The sequence below is a fragment of the Corvus kubaryi genome, unplaced genomic scaffold, assembly GCF_017639235.1.
Source record: "Corvus kubaryi isolate FWS band 111438036 unplaced genomic scaffold, C.kubaryi_AGA036_p1.0 129, whole genome shotgun sequence".
NCBI lineage: Eukaryota > Metazoa > Chordata > Aves > Passeriformes > Corvidae > Corvus > Corvus kubaryi.
Genome location: NW_024580664.1, coordinates 2,523,390 through 2,550,875, shown reverse-complemented (window position 1 = coordinate 2,550,875; position 27,486 = coordinate 2,523,390). Strand labels below are relative to the sequence as shown.

At 36.2% G+C, this 27,486-nt stretch overlaps 1 protein-coding gene across 9 annotated transcripts in view; it reads left to right on the top strand.

The window, feature by feature from the left end:
* Nucleotides 1-27,486, top strand: part of ANKS1B (ankyrin repeat and sterile alpha motif domain containing 1B) — a 413,072-nt gene that overhangs the window by 196,471 nt on the left and 189,115 nt on the right. For all 9 annotated transcript variants that reach the window (XM_042026379.1, XM_042026406.1, XM_042026397.1 and 6 more), the window contains 3 exons: nucleotides 270-850; nucleotides 2,734-2,806; nucleotides 22,423-22,529. In XM_042026379.1, coding sequence (XP_041882313.1) covers nucleotides 270-850; nucleotides 2,734-2,806; nucleotides 22,423-22,529 — 761 coding nt within the window. The remainder of the gene's footprint in view (nucleotides 1-269; nucleotides 851-2,733; nucleotides 2,807-22,422; nucleotides 22,530-27,486) is intronic.

Here is a 27,486-nt window from a genome sequence, read left to right as displayed (position 1 = left end):
TGGCCTATATTATGTTATAAATTTTTTTTTCATGGAGTTTATATATAGCACTGAGCATTGTTGGCTGTTCTTCAACCAGTCAGGATAAAATAGTCAAATTTAAGATTTTTTTTTTAAGAGAATAATAATTCAGTTCATGTCATAATTGTCTTTTGTTTCTTTACATAAGAAACAACCAAGCAGCATAAAAAAGTAATTTTGAGGAAAGGTTTTGTAGTTTGAAGTATTTTATCACCCTTTTATGTTTACAAGGTACTCTCTCATTTCAGACCAACTTTGCCAGGGTGAAACATCCACTGAAAGTGAGCTTCCTGAAGGACACCCTGCTGAGCAGTTTGCAGGTTTACTTCATGGATCATCACCTGCATGTGACCCACCTGAAAACCCACTCCAGCTGTACAGCAAAGTAAACCCGTGCAGTGGGCCACTAGAGAAAAGCATTTTGAGCAAGAGTGCAGCGCAGCAGATACAGCTACGGAAAGAAAGCAGCTCTGATCCTCCTGTTAAGAAAAAAAAGCCACCAATTGTAAACAGAACCATATTTCATACTAAAAATAAACCAGCAGAAAATCATACCCTGGTTGGCGCGCCAAGGATAAGTGAACAATGGGTTATTACCACTGGGGGATTTGTGGAGCGAGCGTGCACGCTGGGCAGAATACGATCTTTACCAAAGACTTTGCTGGAAATGCATTTGTGCAAAAATGTTTCGAAATCTGATTCTAATCTTATCACCCATCCACCAAATGATAAAAAAGCAAGAAGCAATTGGAGTGAACCCACACCAAAGCCACAGTGCTCCAAAGGAAATTCGGAGAGAACACCTTCCTTCACATCAGAATGGGAAGAAGTAAGTTTTTCATTTTTTAAATACTGTGGTCTTGTGAAGATGCTGTTGTTGTTTTCAGTTTCATAGACAAAATAAAAAGTGAATCTTCCAAAGCCTCAGAGAGAATGTCACAGTGTACTCCGTGATAGCTCAACAGCTGGCACAAAATGTAAAACATTTCTGTTCAAATGCTGCCCACTCAATAAAGTCTATTGTTTCTGTAGTGAATGAAGTTAACCAGAAGTAATTCTGCAATTTTTTGTGGCACTGAAATTATTGTCTACTAAAGCCCTAACTGACACTAATAAAATTGGTAAAATCCTTACTAACTGTGCCTATTGTTTATAGACTTGCTAATTATTTCCACCATGGCAGTGCCCATCAGCAAGAGCCAGGAGAAAATGGCAGCAATAGAGTTGATTGTGCATTCTACAAACCCTCCTTATGTATCATATCCTCTAGCTGGTATGTAGCCTGTGTACTAAATCTTGGCACATACCTAACTGCTGTGTGAAGTGGGAGTACTCTTAGAGCTGCAATGAATTCAGGACTACTAAGAGAAATTTCCACACTGAATTTGTAGTGCACATGCTTGCTCATATGAGAGATTTTATTTTAGGTTTAGAATTCAATTTAAATTAACTTTTAGACACCTTTAGGTTTAATTTGTTTTTCCTGTGCTGAATTTCAAGAATGTAAATGGTTTTTCATAGACACAGAAGTTCCCATCTCATGGAGGTAAATTAAGTCTGAAATGTTTAGGTCTTTGCTGTTCCTACAGAGAAGTGAGCAAGTTCCTTTTAAAACGACTACAATGGGGAAATGCATCTATCTCCAGGGTGCTGTTGTGTTCAGAAAGAACCCAGAGTTTGATTATGCGGTTGGTTATTTTTCTAGGAAAGTATTTCAAGCTAGCCTAAATTTCTGATTTGATAGGACATTTTAAAGCACTTTTTATTGTAAAGGAGACACTCTCTCAGTGGAAATGTACTAAGGATATCAGGTTTTGATCTTTACAGCTTGGATATGTTATGATAAAATCCTGATTAGAGTCAGGTCCAGGTTTGCCTTTCTACATGGTCATCAAGGTTTGATTATTCTTAAGAGTAAAAAAAGTGCAGTTTATATATATATATATATATATAATGAATTCTCAATCTGCAGATTCTGTCATAATTCCTAGACTTTCTCCTGTCACCAGTGACTAATACATACTTTTCCTACTAGTCCTAATATTAGGCTTATTAAAGTGTGTCTCTCTTTGTCTACCTTCTTAGTCCACAGCAACCTTTTGAATTACCTTTTGTTTTGTTCCATTCTTACAGAAAATAAAATAGATATAATGGTTTTGACCTAGTAAGTTCAATATACCTTAGAAACTTGCGAGTAAGTTTTGAGATCAGTGCAGTGCTGTTTCACAGAGAATGTTGTTTTGCGGTGTGTGGGGACACAGCTGTGTTTGTACCTATTCAGTGCCCGTGGGGCAGATGGAAAAAAAAGGGGGCTAGGAAATTCTCTGGAAATACTAATTGAACAATTGATTTAATTGTGTGTATTCTAAATACTTTATAACATGCAAGTTAATATTTTTTATTCATTAATATTATTGCTTAAATAAACCACTAGTGGTTATACCTAGATGGCCAGAGTCATCAATATGAAAGAAACTTACCATGGAAAAAGAAATACTATTCCCAAGCTTTAGTTTTTGCTAGCATACAAATATTGCAAAATAAAAATCAAAGTGGAGGAATTAATTGTCTACCTTTGATTTATGCGTTTTCACAATTTCAATTGTTGTTTTCCTAATGAGAGTAATAATGCTATAAATCTATGCATGAAAAGCTAAACTAAAATAATGAAGATGGGATCCATCAATTGTTTCACTGTTCTCTCTTTTGTAGATTGATAAAATCATGAGTTCAATAGATGCTGGAATTAATACTGGACTGGGGGAGATGAAAGATCATGCTACAAGTAAGGAAAAAGAACCAACTACTGTTTAATTTTGACTTAATTGTCCATAGGGAAACTGTGGATAAGACATTGCTAAGTAAACCTCTGTGTTGAAATCATCTGTAGGTATTTGAATAACCATGAACAGAATCTATGTTGTTTACTGTTAGGGATGCATTAGGCCCAGTGACCTGGAGCTGTTGCTTTAAATAGCATCTTGGAGTCATTAATGTTGTTTTGAAATCTTACCAGACAAAATACTCCATTAATGTCCTTGTGCTGAAGCTTTTCTTCTAGGGGGGTATTTTACAATCTTTTTCAGATGAGGTTTTGTTTGGAATGATGGAACTCTGAGTATATATAATCCAATAACTGCTGACACTTTTTAAAGTATTGTATTACATAATGCTGCTTTGAAGAAATATTTGGCACAGGGCTGAAAATGTTGCTGACAGCCAGTGACTGGTGTTAGCAATGATGGGAAAATTTGCAAACTTTTCCTGCCATGGAGAATTCTAAGAACCCTAAGTAATGCCTAGCCTGTTGGTCTGTCAGCATAAACCTGTGCAACTGTGCTGATAAGAATTTTTAAAGCATTTTACTATGTCTTCTCCCTAACTCATGGAGGGAAAACTGACGTGCATGTCCGAATAATTTAGTCCTGAGGCAAAGCTGTGTTAGCTCACCTGTACTGGTACATCCCTGCTAAAAATTGCATTGGGTTTATGTGTAGGGCAGGATGTTATGGACCTTATAGCTTAAAGTGTGGAAAAGGATATATTTGAACAGCTGTCCATTTAATGGAGTATTACATAAATACAGGATGAAACTGTGTCTTATCAATTAAATATAATTGACACAACTATTTTAACAGCAGCTTACAGTGAAAAGGGGATCTTGGATAAAGAAAAAATAACTGAGTGCAAATATAATTGCAGATAAAACAAGAAGATTCAGCTTATTTTTCTTCTAGAAAGAGTAAGGGGCAGTATCATGAAAAGTGCTAGGCATGATGTACTGGCAGTCTGTTCTTTCTTACTGCAACTTGCAGTGTTGGAAAACAGAATTATTTGTAGGCAAACTCTATGTTAGGAGATAGTGAATAATTTCTGAAGCTATTATAAATAATTCAGGATTTTTTGCTTATTATATTTTATCCTGGTAGTTGTACTAGGTCTGCTGGAGATGGACTTATCTTTCCCATAGCAGCCTTCATGGTGCTCTGTATTGGTAGCTAGAAAGGTGTTCGTTCACCTGTCAAACACCCCAGTGTTTTGGCTACTGCACAGCAGTGCTCACTCAGCACCAAGGCTGCCTCTCCAACATTCCCCCCTCACCAGTGGGGAGAGGGTGGGCAGGATCTTGGGAGGGGACATACCCAGGACATTTGACTCAAACTGCAAAGGAATATTCCATACCAGACAAAGCCGTTCAGCAATAAAAGCTAAGAAAAAGGAGGGGAAGGCTGGATATCACCAGCTGATAGGAAGTAGAGAATAAATCTTTTGTTTTCCTTTGGTTTTGCTGTATTAAATTGTCTTTATCTTGACCCAAGAGAGTTTTGTTCTGTCTTGTTTTCTGCCCTGCCCTGTCCTGCTGAGGAGGGCGGTGAGAGAGCAGCTTGCTGGGCACCTGGCATCCAGCCAGGGTCAGCTTCCCACAGTAGCACACAGGCACCAAAGGCAAAATTGGGTGTAGGGTAAGAAGTTGCACAGCAAGTAAGAGGTATGAAAAGGAGACAATAGCAACAGACTTTGTTTGCAAATTTCCATAACTTAGTGATGTGTAAATACTACTCTATCTGTTCCTATGATTGACCACTGCTTTTCTTTTTCTTTTTTAAGATCAGAAAATACCTCGTAACTCTTGTCATCAGCCATTTGGTGGCTTCTACTGCATACGTTATTTTTCTTGACATTCAAATATGGCATTTGGTGTTTCAACTCTTGCACCTGGCAGAAGATCTGCTCTGCTCTTTGCTTTTCCCAGAGTGGACATTGAGTCCCAACTTTCTATTCAGTGTGCAGCTTTCTGAACACCAACATTTTTTTCTTCCTGTCAACTACTTAAGGGTCTTTAGCTAGTTTAGGATGATAATTTGATTTTGCTCTTAATTAAGAGATCAAGCTACAATCAATCAAAATACAGCTATTTTTGCATAAATATGAGGTTTTTTAGTTTTTACTTGAATATATGTGGAAAAAGGTTATCCAATAAAGCTTAAAAATAATGGTTTTAGTGTTCAGAGTGTGTAAGTTGAAGAAACTTCTACTGTTGAACTGAAAGCATCTAGATTATTGAGCACTGTATTCAGTAAACTTCACTTGTCTAATAACTTTTTAGCAAGTAGGAAAATTTCTGATAATATTGAAGAGCAAATTTAGCTTCCTATGGAATCCTTCATTTTAGGGTGTGCTTAGTCCTGTATGTCATATTATACTTTAGTGTTTTTATCAACTGCTAATAAAAACAAAAATATGTACAATTCAAATGCAAGTACTCTATCAGTCATGAACATAAAGAGCTTTTTGTACTACATAGTATCTCATTCTCAGTGAAAAATATTTGAGAGGAAGTATGTCATATACTCATAATTAAATAGCTATATTTAAAATTAGACAATGATGACATCTTGTGATTAAATTCTTTAATGGACTTGCCAGAACTTTGGCCTGTATTTTCCTCCTGATGATATCTGAGAAGAATTCTCTTATATCTCCAAGGAAATCTCTTAAGAAGCAATGAGAGGAACAGTAAAAGGAGAGATTCAAAAATGAGTATGCTCATGAGGACTTCATCTACAGCATGCATTCAGGAACAAAAAAATTAAAACCGAACTTTCAGTTTGGTAGAAGTACAGGTACTGGAGGAGTGAGCTTAAAACTACAGAGAGGAAGATGCCTGTTGATGTCCTCTGACAAATCAAAAGCAGGACTGCTGACCAGGAAGCAAGTAAGAACAAATCTTGATAACAGACAAAAACCCCAAACACAAGAAATACAAAATCTCTGTTACCAAGAGGAAGTAAAAGATGCTGCTGGCTAATGATCTTCTACTCAAGATGGTGCAGAAACATCTGCAACACCTGGCACTTAAATTATGGCTGATGTGTTTCTTCACAAGTGTCAAATTTTGCCAAATTGCAAAGGATTGCACCAAGCGTTAGCATAGGATAAAGAATAATAATGGTACTACTAAGAATTTTCCTAGCAAATCAAAAGTTCTTATCAGGCTCTGTGGCAGTGAATAAAGAGGTTGAAGATTCAAGATAATATTGTCTCTTATCTCATGTCCAAGTCTAGCATCAGTCAGATACACCCTAAATATAACTCTTCTCCCTCCTGAGAGAAGTTTATGATGAGAACCATTTGGCAAGAACAAAAATCATAGTCTTAAATAAGGCAACTTGAACACAGGTCTCATCCCTGGGATTATTTAAAACGATTTAAAAAGTGACTAGAGAAAGTAAAGGGTCAGCTTGCAAGGTATCTTAGCAACACATGCATGTAGAGACATGTCAGAAATGACAAAGCACTCAGTGAGATGCAGCTAACAAGATTTAATATAACATAATAATATCAATACATCAATAGATAGAAGAAGAACAAAGAAATATTCGGCACATAAGAGAGCAACTGGAGGAAAGGAAAAGGTGCATGGAGAAGGTGCAGCATACAGTGAAGGAAAAGCATACAGTGATTTTTTTTTATTACATGAGTTACTGACAAGGTTGTTGGTGAACATATGACGTGCACAGTTAATCCTAGACCTTGAACCTAAACTGTAGATAAGGAAAGAACAGACTATATAGGTTAGGTGGTTAGGTTTCTTAACTATCTGCAAAACTTAGGCCTATTAGTGGGTTTCTGTGAGATTTCTTGAAGGATATATCAGGTACCAAAAGACTAAATGAGAATGACATAGAACTTATCTTTAAAAGAGGAAAGGAAGAAGAATATGGGGAATTACTTTCACTTAATAGGCAAGTCAATGAACAGATATAGTACTTTAAGTAGCTAGAGAATAACAAAGAGATAAGTAATGAACAACATGGATTTGCCAAGAGCAAACCTATTAAAGCTATCCAATTCTCTTCTAGGAGTGAATAAGAAATTTTGTAGGCAAGGGAAAAACAGTAGGGGTCTAGTATTTGGACATCATTTAGGGTTTTGACGTCTCGTGTTTTCCTTGCAAACGAATTAAGAAAGCATGAGCTTGATAGAAATAATGGTAGGTCAGACAGATGTACATGGTAGGTCAGACAGCTTAATCTTATTCATAATGTCTAAATTCAGAGTTCTGGAGTGTGGACTGCATTGAGCACATCTGAGCCACTAATGCCGAGTTAGATAAGCAGACACTTTTTTGTTATTGTTCATCATGTCTAAATCTCTGAAGCATGCAAAATGGCACTGGGAGTGTCTTAGAGGACCTCCTCAGATGCAGCTGTCTAAAACTACCTAATATTAATCTCCCTCTTTTCCTCAGGACAAAATTATAAAGGTGATATAGTGAAGCATCCAAATAGATTATTAGGAAGATTATAACTTTGGTTACGTTCAGCAGCATCTTCAAGGCTTTTGAATATTTGCCAGACTGAGAAGGAATAACACTTGGGATGTAACTGACCTTGGCTTGAGTCAGAGTGGAGTAGGTCGCTGGGTTATGCCCCTTTGAGTCTATTTTGTAATGATTCTGTGACTACTGTGATAACAGGATTTAGAAGGAACCTATCTATAAAGTAAAAAGAAGAAACACTACAATTTTGTATTTTCTTTGCCTAATTATAAAAAAAAAATTTTTCAACAATAAGAAGTCTTTCAAGACATACCTAGCAGTAATTCTGTGTTAGCTGGAGCTTGGTAGCTGTTTGCAGGTGCGTGACTCAGAGTTTACTTGTATTTGCAAACCACTTGGAAGGGAATAATCAAAAAATAATCTACTTCAAAAAAACCCAAACTAACATGGGTAATGGATATCATATCATCATCATGATTAAAGCTAGAATTGTTTGTCAAATCAGACCAATTAATATAATGACTAAGAAAATAATTGTTGAAAGTCATTCCACATCCAAATAGTCAACAATCATTTTAGGTTTGTGCGAGGCTTTTGAGAGAGCCACTTCTGTCAAATATATTCTAGCACACGGAGGGTGATTTACAGCTTTATAATTCTACTAATCATAAATTCTATTTTGGGTGCTATCCATAAATGCACTAAACAGTTGCTGTGTGTATACAAGTCAGGATATTTTTCGTCAGCTGGGCCTGTACCTACCCTTGAATGCTATCATTGTTCCACCTAGAGGCAGACAGGCTAGAGTTTACTGAATTAACTTAATTTTCTTGATCTGAAATTTTAGTTTGAATTGTAATATACTGAACAAGACTTTTTTTTACAGCCGAAATAAGCAAAGTTCTTATTGCATTTAGCTAGTTTGTATTTTACAGGGTTTTTTGTTGCCCTTTTGTGAGACCAGTGCCTTTTCCTGTGCTTGGAGATAATCCTAGCACCACATGCAGCATCTATGTCTTAATATCAATGTCAAGGCTACAAACCTTGCTCACTGACACAACCTGACAGATTACCTTTCAAAGATTAATGCTGCTTTTTACTGGAAGAGATATATGAAACAGAATCACACTCCATGAAAAAAAAAGATTTTCGAGGGAGCTAGCAAATCTTGTGGAATATTTACTTAGCGGTGTGTATCCTCATGTCTAAAGCTTCAGAGAGACTCATGAGTTGGCTCTTTTAGGGCTGCTTTGAAAACAGAAGGACGCTGGATCCCTGAAGGCTGTGCCTGAGTTGACTGCACTAGCTGTATCTCATTTGAAAGCAGGACTGCACTACATTGTGCTGTATTCAGAATGAATTCTACAACTCCACTTTATGTCAAGCTTTTGCATAAATGAGACCTTATTGCTTCTCGATGTGCCCACTATATGTTTGTGTTTCAATGTCATGTAGTGCCAGGGACTGAAAGTAGGTCACAGAGCACTGTATTAGAATATATTTTGTAGTGTTCTTTCTCAAATCTTCCATTTCAGGATGAAAGTTGCAGACAGTCATGATACAAAAGCTATTTTCTTTGTTTATTTACCTTCTCTACTGGTATGACCAAGGCTATTATTGATGATTTCTCCTTTGCAGTATGGGGAAAATGTTAAGAAATCTTACATTTCAGATTAGTGAGTGAAGTGACTTTGAGCACAAAGATTTGGAAATTGAAGTAGACGTGACTTCAGCAGCTTAGGAAAAGATGGAATCAGGTGGGGCTACGGCCAAAAAAGCTGAATGAGAAGCGTAAGGGTTTGTGTTGTGCCCTGCACAGCTGTAATATAATTGAAATTGGGCAAAACTCTTGACTGCCTGAAGCTACATGCTTGGTTTCCTCTCTTCCTTCCATCTGCTCCACTGCCACTGCTCAGACATGAAGCCTTCATCATTCCTGGTGTGGTTCTGCCTATAAAAGCTAATATATAGCTATAGTATGTAAGTCAAACTTTTAACAAATGAAGACTTGTTTGGCTGGCCCTTTTCTGTTTGCTGCCATATGGCTGCAGTTTTGGCAAAGTGGTTTTCCTCCAAAGCTGTTAATATCCTCCCTCCTCAAAGAGCTGAAAACTGATAAAATATAAGTACTTAATTAAGGCAGAATTTTAATTGGATATGTGTAGGCATGTTGGCATAAGGCAGATTTCACAGTGGTACATTATAGACTTAAAAGTATATATTTTTATTGTCATTTCATCCCTGTTTTCCAGCATTTACCTTGTCCTTTTTAAATGTACTTTTTGGTTAAACTAAGAGCTTTGATAAAGTGGACTTAATAGAAATTAGTAAAATGAGCCATGCAACTTCTCACAAAATGGGATGTCTCTTAAGCTTACAGTTTTGAACACATAACTATAATTTTACAATAGCCTACCACAACAACCAGACCGTAAAATAAGGATAAGATCTCTTTCCTCCCAACTTCCTTTTGAAGCTGATATGCTGTACAAAAAGACCAAAGTACCTGTGGCATCACAGACAGCAAAAAAGTAAAGACAGAGGGAACCTGACTGTGTAGCTGGTAGCAGAGGGACCGGATGAGATGAGGCAGCTCCAGCAGGTGGTGTCTGCTCCCAGTGCTGTCTGATGCCTCCTCAATAGGAAATGCATATGTAGTCTGAAATTATTAAGCTGCTAGTCTTTGAACTCTTTAGCAACAATTATAAGACCACACTTTAAGAAAAAGAGACACACATTTGTGTTTAGTTCTGCCCTTCCTTGCATCTTATTAACAACTGGAATGTGAATGTGGAATTTTAATTTGCAATGGCAGAACAGCTGGGGGGATTTGCATAACCAAAGTCAGTATGTGATGCTACGGAGGGCAAAAGGGATTCTTCTTTGAGGTAAAACTGTTTCCAGTCAGTCAGATTCTCGTATGGAGCCTGTCACACTCAGTACCCAAAAGCACCGCGGTGTGCATGTGTGCGTGGCCAAGTTGCCTGTCCATTGTCAATTATGTGTGTTGTGGTAGGCTGACTATTGCATTCTTACTGTAGCTGTTGGGTTCCTTTTGATTAGGAAAAGCAAGTTAGTTTTTCATAGACCTTTAGAACTAAACCTTTGCAGTGGTATGGTCCAAAATTTTCTTCAGTGGCACTCATTGTTTTTGCTTCCTTTTCTCAGATATTTTAGGTCATGTTTTTGAAGTAGCAAAAAGATGAATATCACATGCATGTGCCATAATGTTGTTTCTTTAGTGCAGGGTCTTCTGCTGATAAATCGTCTAAGCTGTTGTTTTATCAGAGCACACTCCTCCTCTTGACAGGAACATATTCCCTAGTGTTTCACCATTGCCAGCAGTGTCCTTGATTATCAGTACAGACCATGCCTTTAACTCTTTGAGGCACTGTCTCTTCTGGTGCTTTCACATATGCATTTTTGTCCTTGCATTATTTGTACCAATCTTCCTATTTCTATTACTATTATCTTCATTTCAAATTATCTGAATTGTAATTTCAGTGTATGCAATCATCTAGATTATAAAATAGTGGAGAACAGAAGACATATAGCTATAAAATATGAGGAAGTATTTTTAACATTTATTTACTGAGAACATGATAGTCCTAATGTATTGCATGTCACTGAACTTACCTAAAGATGATATAAATTCTACAGAAGTTATCACATATAATTGGGTTAATTTTTTTTTGACTTCTACATTATAAAAACCTAAACAAGAGATAAAAATGCATCTGTTTTAATGATTCATTGAATCCCAAAACAAACCTTACAGAAACTGGGCAAACTGCAAGATAATTGTAGAGCTTTTAGCTATGTTTTATAATAAATGCAATCGGAGTTGGATGCAAAAACCTGCAGGCATTTATTTTATTTTCTTATACTCAAGTATTCCTATTATATTAGCAATTTTACCCTGTAGTGTCATAAATGTAATATTCAGCTCTATGTTCTTCATATACCGATTTTGTTTGAGACATCATACTACAAAGGAAGACTCAGGCTAAACAAAATAGAGTAAAAATGTATGTCATCAGACCATATTTACCAAAGTAGTCTTTAACTCTGATACATTTTCTTTTTAAAAATTCACTCTCTCTATAAGTGCCAGTCAACATTTACCTTTTATCTCTGTCCATGCTTTTCAGTGTTAGGCTTCTTTTTCCAAAACTGTTGCAAAGCAATTCAGTCATTATATTCACAGATTTGGATAAATGATTTCTGGCATACGTCTTCTAGAAGCAATAGAGAATATTAATAGCAAACAAGGAAACTTAGGAAAATGGAACTATAATGTCATAAATATTGGCATCCATCAGAGAGTAAATGTGTGGCTTAATTCTTGTCAATTTTGGTGTAGTCTACTTGTGGTTGTCAGGCCTGGTCTGCAGCAGAACTGCTTGACAAAAGGAGCCTTCAATTGGAGGATTGATGTGTAATTTTGACTGACTTAACATGCTGAGACTTTTCAGCAGTATTTCCCCACACCAGATGCAATGTTTTATTGAAACAGCATAGGAAATTAAGGCGCTGTTTCAATAGTGATATTTTCTCCTTTTTAAAAAATAATAACTAAAAACCTCAGCAGTATGGTCTGCAGTACTGTTATTTCTGAGCAACCAAACTTTTTTTTCCCCCCCCTCACAGAATACAAGTAATGTATTCTTCTTTGGAAAATTTTGTCAGATCTAAAGGTACTTATTTTCTGTTTTCTAGAAATACTTCTTCTCAGAAAGAGGAGTAATGCATACTGAATCCCTGCCATCTCTTCTTTTATTTTGTTCTTAAACTAATAGCTGATCCATACATTCTACTGTTAAATATGGTTAAAAAAGAAGTCTTTGTGACCACAGACATGAGCAATTTATGTACAATTTGAATGCTACTGAAATCTGTGAAAATTCAAATAATGTACTTACCACTGTTATTAAAGCCTTGTTTCAGTATTTTAAAAATATTCTCACATTATATAATTTCCTTTTAGAAGAAGTGAGAGATACTGAGTTTTAAAGAAGCTGTGTATGGTAATAAGTGACTATGTCGTGATATTGACCTATATTGTACTCATAAACACCTCTAATATTTGTTTTGAGACAGAGTGTAGAATGGTTTGAATACACAGAATGCAAAATTCAGAAAATCAGATTTTCAGTTACTTCCAAGGCCATGAAGCTCAAAAATCCTGACAAATAATAGTAAAATGGAGAGTTCAGTAGCATGATGTTTAAGCATGTTCAGGGACAGTGCTTAGAAAAACTGTATATGTTACTCTACAGAAAATCCAAATTAAGTGAATAAAAGTTATTCTCACTTTAAAAGTTTGGATATACCTGCCTATGGCCTAACCTTACAAAATCACACTGATAAAAACAAATAGTGTTAGATGTCAAATAAATTGGTTGTGAAAGTTGCTTAAAAATAATATTGCTCACATTATGTCCTGGGTTCTATTGGTAATAAATGGGTCCCTTACTTAAAGTGGATTTAAAAACATTTTTGAGGATGATGTTAATGCTGCAATCTGCTCTTCCTGGTCAATTCTCTCCTCTGCCAGACCAGTTCCTGAAATCACCGAGCTGTATAGAATGTATCTTTTTTCCTCCATGGGGTTGAATATATGTCTGAGCTTTGCCCATCTAGATAAGAGATAAAAGGATCGACAAAGGAAGATTGCAGATTTCAGAACTTGGAAAAAAAATGGACTAAAACATTTTCAAAGTTATTTCCAGTAAGACTGAGGTCTTGTCTGTTTCTCCACCGAACCACAACAGTATGAGGGAAGTCCTAATAATCTGTGTCTTCTCCACAAGGACAGTTTGGTTGGTTTTCACAAAGTTAATGCCAGAGTGCTTTTCCAGAGTGCCTAAAAATGAGCAAACCAATGATGCCCTCATTCTATAATGCTCTAGTAATCATCCTACTGTAATTCCAGAGGATAAGAGAGATTTTTTTCAAACCATGATAAATGACGTGAAAAGAATTATCAGATTACTTGAAAGTTTTAGAAATCATATCCTTCGATTCAGCTTTTTCCTTGCTTTTTAATCGGAACCTTGCAACTGTGTAGCCACTTACACGCATGCATGTTAATATTTTTATTCAATTTATTTGACTAAATTAAACAGCGTTTATTTCTAAAGCAGAATCGAATTTAATACCAGGTTGAAAAAATGTATGCAGAATAGGAATTAGCACATCAATGGAATTAAAAATATCTGATGAAAAATGAGGCTTTTACAGCCTGTGGCCAGGAAATACTTTAAAGGCAACAGAATATTCCTAACTTCTAAAATAGATTTTACAGATTTGCCTTTAGTAATCAGTTTATTATTTTCATACATGATTGCTAAGGGCAAATCTCTAAAATTTTGTTCAGTATCTCTGGTGGTGTTTTGTATGAGGTGATAGGAGTGTTACCCTTACAAATATGTTAGGGTTGGAGATGTTGAGGCAAGTGAGACTATGGTGAAGTTTATCTTTCATAAATAATATAGAGCTCTAAGTCTACTAAAACTGTATTAATAACAGTTTCTTGAAAGTTCAGCTGATTCACTCATGTTTCCTTCTAGTAGTCCTTGGATTTAAATAGATATGAATCCTTGGATTCATATTTCTAGTAATCACATTTCAAATAATCACAAGAACATCACATTCTAGTTGAAAAATTTTTGGCTTGTTATAGAATTTACAGCACACCAAATTGTTTCTAGATTTCATTCCACCTAGAGCAAATGAAGTAATTCAGAATATTGAACTTATTAAAGTGAATTCATTTACTTTCTCACCCAGACTGCTAACCTGAGTTCGCGATTGTAATGCTGGGGTCAGTATTTTCTTGTTTCATTGCCCTGTGTTCAGGAAGGTACTGCATTTGAATGCCTTCACATCCTTCAAAAATTATTTGCTTACTTACCACCCCTGCATCATAACTAATGATACCAAGAATTTTACAAAACTGTTTTTCTACTTTTATCCATTGCTGCCTTTAGCTCTTTATTTTAGGTTATTGCATAATGACAATTCTGAGAATGGCTGAGGTTAAATTATTGATTGCTAATAAGAATTTCCATTAAGTGCTAAAACTAGCATTTAGTCTAAAGTGGTGAATTGTTCCAGAAGCTATTTATAGAGTGTATTTATTATTCATTGACAACACTTGCACTTCATGCATGAGTTTAGATAAATATTTCTTACAAACTCTGCTGTTTGCTTTTCTATTTACAGAGTATGATGGCCTATCTCAGTTACTTTGTGCTACTTTTGTTTTCTGGTAGGCTATTTGAAGTGTTTCATAGAGCATAATTCTAAAGAATATATTATCATGTCAGTACACAAATCCCCCTATTTGCATATCAATATGGCATTTATATAGAGACCAGCCATTCTTCTCAAATTTATGCAAGAAGAAAATCCATGTTCATGAAATTTTTGAAACAAGTGGCAAGAAATGTGGCTAAACAGCTCTAGACAAGAATGTAAGAGACTAAATGTAGGTGTTGGGTTTGCTTATTAAACCAGTTCAAGTTTTGATCTGCTTTATAGTATAGGAAATAATCATTAACATGCAATAATAATTATAAAACATTAGTGGAACTAGTCTGATGAGTGCATTTTCAGGTGACATGTACCTGTAGGATTGCTTGAGCTCAATCTGAGTTCCTTTAGCCTTGACAAATGAACTAGGTGGGGAATGATTCTTGGAGAACATTTTATGAAGCTTGTCTGAAGAGTTGTGTTTGTATCATTCCAATTTCTAAAACAAAAAGCCGTGCAGGACTAAGTACAGTGCCATGAGAGGTATTTGCACTGCTGTAAGCATCAGCGCAGCTTCTTGAAGCAAGACCCTAGGCTCCAGAGGTGGGAGAGTGAGCTGTTGGCATGAGGGAGCTCACAGACAGGTCGAATGGGTTTATGTAAGCTCATCCATATGCAAACAGTCCAGTGAGTTGCCAGAGCTGTGCCAGCATGCCACCCACTCAAGCAACGTCTTTATTATTCATTGAAAGATGCTGCAGTTTTCTTGTGGTGCTGCAGAGCCTGTGTTAGCAGGGGATAAATATTACAGAAGGTGGTTATAGAGTTTTTGTGTAATAAGGCAAGTTCCTGTTGAGAACCTGACTTTTTGTCAGGAAGCTGAGAGGGATGGTTGCTCCCTAAAAAGCAGGGAGCTATCTGCACCCAGTGGACAGAGCCAGGTGATGGTAACACGCTCCGCTGACCACTGAAGTTAAGTTAGTATTACCTCAAATACCAAATCCAACTCTAAAGAAATCTCAGGGGGTAATTTAATCTTAGATAAGTAATTTCATTTTTAAATGAACTATTTTTTTTTACCTGTTTTAAAAGATTTGAAAGGGGAAGTGGGAGAAGAAGGTTAGAAAAAGGAAAAAGACTGATGTGAAACAGAAAAACAAATTGTAGTAGCTGGAGGTGAATGATGACAAAAGAGCAAATGACCATCATTTACAAGGAGAATAAGAAGAAGTGAGATAAATAGGGAGCATAGAAAATGAATTCTAAAACAAAGTTATAAAGAACAGGAAGGAGAGAAGGGAATTCACCTGATCAGCTGTTCAAAGGAGGAATTCTCTCCAAAAGCTGGTGCACTGGGGGCAAGGGAGCCTCTGAACCCAGCTAGGCAAAAGCAAACAGAAAAAGAAGTGCCACACTGTCTCAGGTTGAATCTGCTTTATAAAATAATGCCAGGAGAAATCTTCAATCTTCCATCATGTATAATTTCACTATTCAGAATTTCAAAGATATGTGCCAGTATGTGCTTCTTGTTTCCACAGCTCTTCACAGGACCTTGCAGCAGTTACCAAATTTATGAAATCAAGGTTACCACTTATTTAACAACTGTATTAACTTCTTAAGATATCTCTGTGCAGATACCGTTTTTTTTGAGCACTTTCTTCAAATAGTTCTCTGTTACCTAGTTCTGCTTGTTTGCTAGTCCAGTGTTGCTTAGCACAGAGCTGAAAAAAGATTTGCTCAAATTTGAAATTACATAAATTTGGATTTATGGTGCCAGGAATTATAGTATAAAGGGTTGAGCTTCCTTAGTATTTTTAGAAAGACTATGCAGTATACGTCTTTCATATATATGCACTCAGTGTACTAGCTTTTAACAGTAGTCTAAAATTTTTACTGAATTAAGTAAAATATTTTGATTGGTCATGGTGTCATGTAAATTTTCAAGGGTTTTTTTTCTTACTAGACGAAAGCAGTGAAAATGATTACTCATAGGTGGTGAGTGTAGTGTTACTATTATCCCATAAAACTTCCCAAGACAAGGACAGAAACTGCTCTGAGACAGTAACTCCTTTTTTCAGAAAATATTATTAACTTCCATTGAAGTCAGAATAAGGATGACTCTTTCTTAGACCATATTTCATCAACCACCAAACTGTCAAAAAAATACATAAATTACAATTAAGCATAAGGCACTTTCTCTTTCAGAAAGACATTTAGCTGCAAATTGCTGGAAAATGCTAGGAAAGGATCACTGGATGTCCATCTTATGCTCTTCTTCTAATCATCTAATAGTAGTCACTGTGATCGAAGCTGATGATTGATGATCTAGATAAAGCTGTGTTCTGATCCAATGCAGTTGATCCTGTGGTCTTGCAGTGAAAAATCCATCTGTTCTTAACTAATTCTTGTGATTCAGTAGTATGCATCTTGTATTTCTGTTCTGTAAGCCAAGGATATACACCTGACTGAAGTCATGAGTGTTGCAATGCTATATAATATAGTTTGATTGTCCCAATGTCTTTAAAATATTACCCTCCAAATCTATTAATTTAAAATAAAATATCGTCCTAGTCCAGTGGCTGTGCTCTAGAAAACAGGTATTTTAATTTTCCAGTGAGATCTGCTCCTCATTGACTGAACAGCATGTGTTCTGAAGGAGGCTAAATTAAAGTTGTCAAAGCAATCAACTGAACATGAAAAATATTCTAACTTTGAAATGTCTGTGACAAATGCATGTTTCATGATATAGTGGAGTGCTTTGACTGAGCTCTTTCTGGGTAAATAGTACATCAACAGTCAGAAATGCAAACTCATAGAAGGGCCAGTACAGTTCACAAAGTATAGGTCAATGCTGACAAATCATCTGTCAAGTAAAATGAATTTTCTTTGTTGACTTTGAGGTTATAGTTATTATAGATACAGTACTTACATAATGGTAATATGTACTTACATAGTGGTAATGTAGAGTTATAATCAATATGGGTATAAAAATCAGAAAGGAGCTGTGAGGATGGTTTTTCCTAGTCACTGAGGGTTTTTCCATTAGCTTGATTAGCTGTGATCTGAGAGCTATTTTTGTGAGTTCTGAGCTACACATAAGCAATGGAATGTAACCTTTAGATCACAGATGCTAGATAGTGTTACTTAAATTCAAGCTGTCCCTGTTGATTTTGTTTTGTTTTATATGCCATGAAAAATGTCTCTAAAAGCACTTTCAGAGAAATATTCAGCATCACCAAATATTATCATCCACAGTGCCATCATCACCCAAAGAGCCAGGCTGCTGACAGAAGTTACAGATTTTATGTAAGGCATCCATTTTTTTCAGAGTTTTATGAAAAAGATCATTTAAAATCTCTAAGCCTTTGGAGTTGCCTTATAGTATAACCGAAATGTGTAAGATAAACCAGAATCTTGCATACACTTCTTGGAACCTAGTATGCTTCTCCCATAATAAAATTTATTTATAGTGGTCTTCTGGATGTTAGGCATAGTTTTTCTCATACAACATCCTATTCCTAGCTATCCTTATCTCCTCTCAGGAATACATGCATTAGGTTAGTTTATTCACTAGAACACCCTGCCGTGCTGACTGCTGATGCACAAGTTCTGTCACAATGCAGACGGGTAACTTTTTTATCTGCCTGAATTCATAAATATAAAGAGAAAAGATTTATCCCATTTAGCTTTGGACAAGGCTGAAAGCTTTAATTAAAAAAAAAAACAACTTTTTAGTGCTTACTCTAGCACCAATTTCTTCTCCAGCTTTGCTAAACTGGCTGCCAGCTTACCTAAATGATTCGTTCTTTCATATTCTCTACTCAGAAATTTTTTGGCCAGTACTAGTTGCTACTAAAATCCTCCACTTTTTGATTTCTTTACATCAGAAGTGTTTATCAATGTTTAACAGGTATTTAGGTACCAAAAAAGAATTGTTTAAAGTAGTCTATTCATAATGACTGGGGGAACACCTCCTCTACAAATAATCACAGCAGTTTCTTCTCCTCCTCCTCAGTCAAAAAAAACAAATGAAAAAAAATCAAGAAAAATTCATATTTTTAACAGTAAAAAAAATAAAATTGAGAGGACCTTAAATTTCTTAGCATTTAGAGCAGATCTGCCTTACAATATGTTTGAAATCATGTGCCCTCTGATATCACAGATTCAGTCAGTTCCAAACCCCACAATAAACATATTCTGAATCCCATTGGGAACAAGATGTCTTGTAGAAATTATCGTATAGCATACCAGATGGCATCTTTCTTGCAGACATCACTTCAGTGTGCTTCTTCTGTTGCCTTGGAGAAGAAAGAGCCAAGTACTGCTATCTCTGTAAGAGACCTATGTGTCAGTTTTCCCATATAGGAATGGGTACATCTTTTCTGATTGTGGTATCACAGAAGGATTATCATGGAATTTATGTCCTTTGAAGTGACAGGAAAGCATGGTAGTGTGTAAATATGTTGAGGTGAGACCATCTCATACAGTCTGCATGGTGTTTTTCAATGTCGGCACCAGCTGTAGGCACAGGCAAAGTGTAGGCACTGCCTGCAGCAGCACACTGGTGGGGCTGGCACTGAGTCATAGACTTAAAAAGAGATAGCCTTTTAGTCTCAAAGCAGGAACATCTGCTCCAGGTTCCCATTGCACTGGCTCAGAAAAAGTGCCCAAGCACCCTGCTGAGGTAAGACACCTGAACTGATCTCTTGAAGAGCTGCAAGTTCCTGGCTCTGTTCTGTACCTGCCTTTGCCTTTGCCTTGCTACAACCTTTGGTGGGAGAAGGAGGGAAGAAAACTTGTAGATAACAGGATACTTTAGCAATGAGACAATAGTCAGGGATGAGGACTAGACAGCAAGCTGACTGTTTCTCCTTATTTTCTTTCCCCTTGCTGAGCAACCTTATGTTGTGTTGATGGGTTCAGACGTGTAGTTATACTGGCAAAGGACAGAGTTGGAGGAGTGCACAGTGAGACCAGCAGTGCTATAATCATCCAGTGCCGGAGCCATGGAGATAGTTAGACACAGTACCAACAGCTACATGAGGAAATGTGTCTGGGGAGCCACTCAGCAACTGAATTTTGCCTACACTGTTGCTAGGCATTGAGCCAAGCACTCCTCATCACTGGCAGCATAGCTTCCATGCCGTTTATAGTAAGGTAAGGAAGAAGCAGTTTGACCATGAAACTAGTATATTGATGGTTGTGTGTGCCTTTTTGTGGGCAGAAAATTCTTGGTATTGGGGAACACAATGCAGAGATATTTGTGTCTCCGCATTTATAGGAAATAGCAGAGCCAGTCATGCATAATCCATTCAAAGGGATTATGCTTCACTAGATCTCTTTCTGATATCAATTTTTCTGCTTACAGGGGAAAGGGGACGACAAAATCAGGAATCCTTTTCAAAGAAGTTTGTTAATTCTCAGTCAACTAAGAAAAATTCAGAAAGGATATAACTCTCATTTTAAGATAACTTTGTTCTCAGTTTGCCCCTGAAGATCTTGCCCAGTCTTTTGAATTTTCCTTCTCATGGGAAGTCCCCTATATTTCAACTCAATATAGCCTACCCTTCTTCATGCTGCTGACTGGGCACAGTCCTGAAGGGATTATGATCTGTCTATATACAAAGATATTGATTCATAGTAGAGAAAACTTTGCAAAATAGGGATGATTTCCAGACATGTGTGAACAAATGCCTTTGTATCTCCATGAGTCCTGGATTTCCTATCAATTTGGTATACCTACTTTCTCCAAGAAGAAATTAATCATCCAGTCATTTATTTGACGTGCATTTAGCAATTAGAAAACTCCTAAAAGTTTAGTCAGCAACAGCACATTTACCAGCGCCTGATGAATGTTCAGTATTCTTTTTAAAGACCTAATGAACCTTTCATACTTTGTGTAGTAAATTTATCAAGTCAGTAAGAATACCTGGAATAATAGAAGGTGTTATAAGAGACCTTAGGCAACTTTCCAACCTCATGAAAGGTCTTCTATGGCTCAATGAAAATTATGCTAGAAAAAATCATTATGGACTTCGGTTTGCATGAGATGTTTCACAAATCCAAGCATCAGTATCAGAGTGAAAGGTCATCCAGTTTTAGTCCAAGGACTAGTCAGATTAGAGTTGAAACTCTTAAAATACTGTTAATTCTAAATATTCAGCTATATTTAGAATCTGTTCTGTGACTGCTCAGGGACCTTCTGTGTGGTACTTGCAGAGACTTTGTAATATAATGTGTTGGTCAGACTGTAGGTTTGGATTTCTATGAAACAATTGTCTACCATAGTACCATCAGTCCCATATTATCCCCTTGACAAATATCTATCATTTCCTCATGCCTGGAATTAAATTCCTCCTTAGAGATGGTCATTGCTTGAGATTCACAACGGATAAGACAAACAAAAAAAGTAATTAATATGTTCAATAAATGAAGCACCGCTGACAGGATTCCTTCTAGAATTGTACCCTGAATGTACCTATTTCCTGCCTTTTTTTGCTGAGTCCTTTCACACAGTTATGAAAAACAAAAGTTTAGTAAACATTCCTTTCAGAACAAAGGAATAAAATATTTCCATCTCAAGAGAAACTGTCTCAAAGATGGAATGTAGATAGAAAACACATCATGAGGTATTTGGTTTCTTATCCAGAAAATGAATTTTCCGCTCGTTTAAAATTCATGATCTTTTTTTTTTCCCAGTTATAGTTGATAAAATTTAAATCCTCTCTAGAAATCATGTGAATCTTATATGTCTACTTGCTATCATTCACATTTTTGTGGGAAAGGATATAAACTTACAATTTCATTCTTTTGATTATTCATTTGAAATGGTGGCCTTTTCAAGATGAATTATTATATGTTGGCATGAAGGTTTTCTCGCGTCTTATAATATTTTACGGTTCAAGAAATCATGCAGATAATCTAATTACTTTGACTCAAATTGTTGTGCCTTTTATGTCTTTTGCTGTACTACACGAGAGAAACTGTGAAATATATTCATTATTGATTCATTAAAGGGTTTTGCCATTATATAAGCAGAGATGTGGACCACTACTTACCATACATTAAAAGAGGAAAAGGGAAGGCATAGTTAACCATGCCATGGGCTATGCTTTAAGTATTGCATGCCTTAATGTCTTGTGAAATGTAAAAATCTACAACAAATAGATATGTAAAGCATAACTGCTATGAAGATTCTATTCAGATTTAAGTGCTCTAGGTTGCTTTTGAATCTTGCTATTTTCTGCATTTGTTTTGACTGCTCTCATCATTCAAGATTGACGCTTGGATGGGTGTGTAGGAGGAAGCAGCAGCAGCAGGCTTACAGCTTGCAGACAAAAAAAAATCTGCCTTATCTGATGGCTATTATTGAAAATGCGAGGTGTAGCCTAGGCTGGGTAATGAAGGGGAGCGAGCGAGGGGGAGCAAGAAGCATGGAGCTGCATACTGATGAGTGTAGGAGTACTTGATAAAAAGAATTCTTGCTGCTGGCAGTGCATTGCTCATTGTGGAGTATTCCAACAATCACATATAACGGAGAACAGCTTAGCTGACAGCTTGATATGCTTTTTTTTTTTTTTTCCCCCCCTACTGTATGACGTACTGGTCTGTAGTAAAGATTAATAACCAGGAAATGTAGAGCTGCGATCAGATCTTGCATTATATACTGCCCTGAAAACTATGTTTTACTTCTGACTTTTCTGCTTGCTGAAAACATTAATCTGTCAAGCTGGCGGGCTCGTTTGATACCAACTTTTCCAGGAACACGATGTGGCAATGCCACCTCTCAGCCCAGGACTACCGCTATTATCCAGTGGATGGTTATTCGTTGCTTAAACGCCTCCCTCTTCACCCTCCTACAGGACCCCGATGCCCTGTCCAGACAGTGGGACAATGGTTGGAAAATATTGGGCTACCTCAGTATGAAAACCACTTGCTGGCTAATGGATTTGACAATGTTCAATTTATGGTAAGAAACCTTCCGTGCATAGCTGTGTATATACACTGTAGCTGCCTTTTTTGTCTGTCTCTTACGTGCTCATAAAAACCTTAGAGCTATTCTGCATTGCACTAAGATCTGTTTCATGTTTCACTTTCCTATGTAGCTGAATTAATGTATGAACTGTCTTTTTATAACTTCCAGACTGTACACATTACAAAATGGTCTAGCCTGAAATTTGGTAAAATAAAAACTGAATATTAAGGTTCTTTCTCTCCCTCATTAATCTTCTGATTAAAGAAGAAAAATGCACAGTTCTTTTAATCCATTGCAGGATTTTCATAGTATCAAAGAGCTGCAAACATCCCTTTCTGCAGTGCATCACATTCTTACTTTTATTTCAGCATTAACTTGTAATGATAATTAAAGAACATGCAATGCCATTCTTGCCTTGAGAGGTATTTTAATAACAGAAAATTATTTAATGAAGTGTGTTCTCTCTGCAAGTAATTCTGGATGTCTCGATTAAATATTTTTGCATCTTAGATAATCAGGCTATGGGATTCACTTGTTGAAACTTATGCCCTGGGAGAAAAAGTAATGAATTCCTATTAATTGTTCCATTTTCATATTTTAGCTCTAGGCATTTATCAGGAATATTTGAATGAAATGAAATTTTAGTTAGTTCAGGATTTACAGTATCACCATGTGGTGTAAAGTAACAGACCTGTCATGCACAAACTTTCCATTGAAATGAATACTGACACTAAAGAGAGAAGCTTACTTGGAAGGCTGTTATATAATCACTTTTCTACCCGCTTCAGTATTCCTCTTACTTGAGCCTCTTCCAAAAATCCTGACTGCATTTCTTAAAAAGTGTCAGGGCTTAAAACGTACTTTAAAATATATTTTAAGTATCCGTGTATACCTGGGAACAAGTCTAACTTTTTATAACTTGTATCTGGCATATAAGAAACAGAAGTGAAATGGCATGAATATTATGACTATAAAATCATCACCTGAGTTGTGTTCTTCCTCTTTAAATTATTTTGCCAACATCATTACCTGCCTTTGGGCTACTGATCAAAAAATTAAGGCACATATCTCTGCCATTTACACATTATAATAGTGTAGAGGTTTCTTGCTGTTTTTACATGGCTGCCATGTGATCATTTGTTTAGATCAGTAAAAATCATTGTAATCTATGCCTTTAAATATTCTTTAAAACAAAGCTGTGCTGTCAGCCCAGCAATATGGGGAAGAAAAAAAGAAAAAAAAAGTGTGTTTCATGCTGCAGTTTCCCAAAATGCTACATATTCTTATATATGTTGTAATATTGTAGCCTTAGTTACATAAGTAGGTGATCATTTGGTCTTAAAGAGGTTACAAAAGGAAATTGTTCACAAGAGGCTGTAGGAGGCATAACAAATGCAGAGGGGTACACCTACCACATGTAAATTAGGAGCACCAGAGAAGTAAAATAAACTGCCCTGGAGGGCTTTTCAGTCATACCCTGGCTCTGGAGGGGCCTGAACCATGTTCTCAAAGAATTTCTAAGACTTTCCTACATCTCTTATTACTGTAATTATGTAAACATACAAATTACATACAAGATTTTATTATGCTGTATACAAATCAAACTTTTAATGTATCAGGCGGATTAAGTTTTGCCTGCATACTTCTGTTAGCCAGTGTTTTCTGGTCCTTTTAAGCCTTTTCTGATATCTTACAGATAAAACACATAATTACTCTTCATATTGGCTGGGGTAGCATGCATATGGGAATGGAGTATTAGACTCATGAATCCAATAACAAAAAAAGAGCTGGGAAATTGTATAGTAATAAAAAAATGTATAATTTCAGTAGTTTTATAATTTTCAATGTATTGATTTCACTGTTCATCATGCTTTTGCATATTTCAGTTTTTGTCTGTACCAGAAATTGAATATTTCCTAAATTTTATTGGAAATAAAACATCGATTTCTTTTTATATCACTCCTTTGAATACATTAACATTATGTAAGAAAAGCGTCTCTTGAAAAATTTAAATGAGTGTTTTTAAAGCTATTTTTCCTCCTAGCCAAAATGTTAAGGGGAAAATGAAACTTAGAAAGTATATAGGAAAATGAGAGAAGAAACACCTGCTATGCTAAGAGAAAAATTCCGATTATTCCAAACTTAGTATGTTGTAGCCTTCCTTAATAAGACAGAACAGCTTTACCTTTATTACAGTGGTTTACGTATTAAACTTGAGTTTAAAATCTTATTAACTTAAATGTTTCAGATAGGTTAGCTACTTTACATCGAAGAAATGTAATAGTTCAATGCACTAAAAATCAGTTAAGACATATTTCTTATTCATTCTGTACTATATTCCTGCTTTTGTTTTTCTGGAAGCACATTCTGACCTGCATTTATTCATTCTGTTGCCTAAGCAACAACCATCACACTCCTATTAAGTATGATTTAGTAGTACAGGTCTTACTAGCTGTTCAGAACAGAAGAGGGAATATCACAATGTTATAATTAATGTCCATGGAATAACATACATCTGAGAACAAATAGATCCTATATATACTACTCTCAGTAGCAAAATTCTATTAATTAAATTAGCATTTTAATAAAAAGGTGGTTTTCTGATAAAAAGATTTCATGGTTAATCATTCATTAGATCATGGAAATTAACTCCTTGTGTTTAGTCTCCCTTGGGCATTAGGAAAGTTATTCGCTAGACTGTAGTTAGAATTAGGAAGATTTGTTTATCTTACCTGCAGTATGTGGACTTTATAGGAAGAAACAGCTGTATTCCTATTAACTTTACAGTATAAATATTTTTCAGTACTTTATCAATATGTATGTTTTAAAAAGACATTGAAACATAGTATTAAAAAAATTAGTGTTTTTTCATGAAATACTTTATTTCTACTTGCAGCGTGTTTGCGCACATAGCAAGTGCATTTCCTACCCACTGTCAGTGTCGTGCAGGAGTGACATTTCCATCATATTCAGTAGGCCCCGGGCAGATTCAGTCCCAAGACTTGGCTTGCGTGTGCTTGTAGTAGTATGACACTTGAATATGTATATGGATATGCAATCATCATTAACTTTGATCATTTGTTGTGTAATAGGCTGCAGTGTCCTTCAGATGTAAAAATGTGTAGTGACTTTGTGCAGATACTCTATATTTGAAGACGCAGATGATACTGCAGTTTCTTAATGTGAAGGCTCTTTTGCAGGTAAACCAATTCCAAAGTGCAAGAAAACAATTAGATCAGTCATAAATCACAGTATATGAATGAGATATAAACAATAACAAAACTTAGGAATCTTTTTGATGCGTAGGTGCAATGGATATCCCTGGGACAAGCTGTAATTTTATGCAGACTTGCAGGCCTACATCACTTAGTATGCTGAGAAAAGAAAAAAAGTTGACTTGCAGAGAAACAGATGTAAATATATAAATATGCAAGGTCACTAAAAGCTCTCATGCAGCTTTCTACAACTGTGAAACTTCATCAAAGACTCCATTCTGGATTCACAGAGATAAAAACAGTTCAATCAAATCACTGCCCAGTGGGGACTAGTTCTGATTAAGGACTGCATATGACTATCTATTTGTAGATTGTCCTAATAATTTAAGATATTCTGAAGTTTTAACGCTTACAATTGCAGTTTGATGAAAAAAAAGTCTCTTAAAAAGATCTATAAAGCACATTATGACAGAAACAGGGACCAGCATTCAAAATGAGTTAACAGAAAAATACGAAGCATTTTATCATATCTTTGGCATTCTAAAGTACTCTTTGCTGTCAACAGTTAATATTTGCATTAGATCCTAGGCTTTCATTCCTTTAAAAAGACATGCATCTCTACCCCTCCAAGTACTTTTGTGGCTTCCATTGCCTAATGATCTAAGTATTGCATAAGTGGTTTGGGTTTTTTTTTTTTAAATCTCTCTTTTTCACTGTTGGGAAACTGAGGCATGGAGTGACTGCAGGGTGGGATTTAAAACTCTTATACATTTGATGTAAGAGGCACTAATTCTCAAAATACCTACTAACAGAATGTTTAACAGATCAAGTCAGTTGCTTAAATATAGGTGTCTAGTACCAATTGAAATGCCATAGGGAATCCAGGAGATCTAGACAAGGCTGACAGATATTGCTGAGGACCAGAAACAGCCAGACCTTTCATGATTAGCAGCTCAAGTTCAGCTCCTCAGACAGCTGTAGAGTCCTGATGCTTAGGCAGCTGAGACAAATCTTAAATTACACAGAGTAACATGTCTAGAAACTGAATATAGATGTCTTGAGTTTCCATTTATTTGCATATGCATTTCTTTACCTTCTAATAATCTTCTGTATTTGTATTCATCTTGTGAACTTACCTGCAAAAGTATTTACCTGGTTTCTCACTGCAAGGCATGGTCTAACTTCTCAGTTCCCCTTTGCTGACTGCTGTGGATATAGTTTTGAGTTATGTTTTGGCTTTTCTTTCTCCCTTCCTCTCTGTCTCTTTCTTCATTTCTTTCATTTTGTTACTAGTTCTGGAGGTTGATTTGGTGAAGTTTATCTGGAGACTCTTTTCTCTCACGTGTCATTCCTGGGATTTGCTCCTCTGGAATACACAGTAATCCTTCTTGCCTTTAATCTCTCTTGAGATTAAATATAGAGGACAGAAGCAATTTTATTTCCTTAGAGAGAAATCCACCTTTAAGAAAATCTCTAAGTGCATTGGCTCCATGTCCTGCAGTTGTGGAGACCACCAGATCTTTTGACCAAAGATACAGATATTGGTGATTTGAGTTAGATGAAAGCTAAAAAAGAGTCTGTCAGTCTGCCAGCACCTTTCTTAAATTAACCATGTGGCAGGTGATGAAAAAGAGGCCAATTTTTGACAAGGGTTCTAGTCTTCAATGACTTCTGGAAGCCAACTCCTAACATGCAGATCAACCTCTGCAGCATCCAGGCTATGAGCTCTCCAGGCC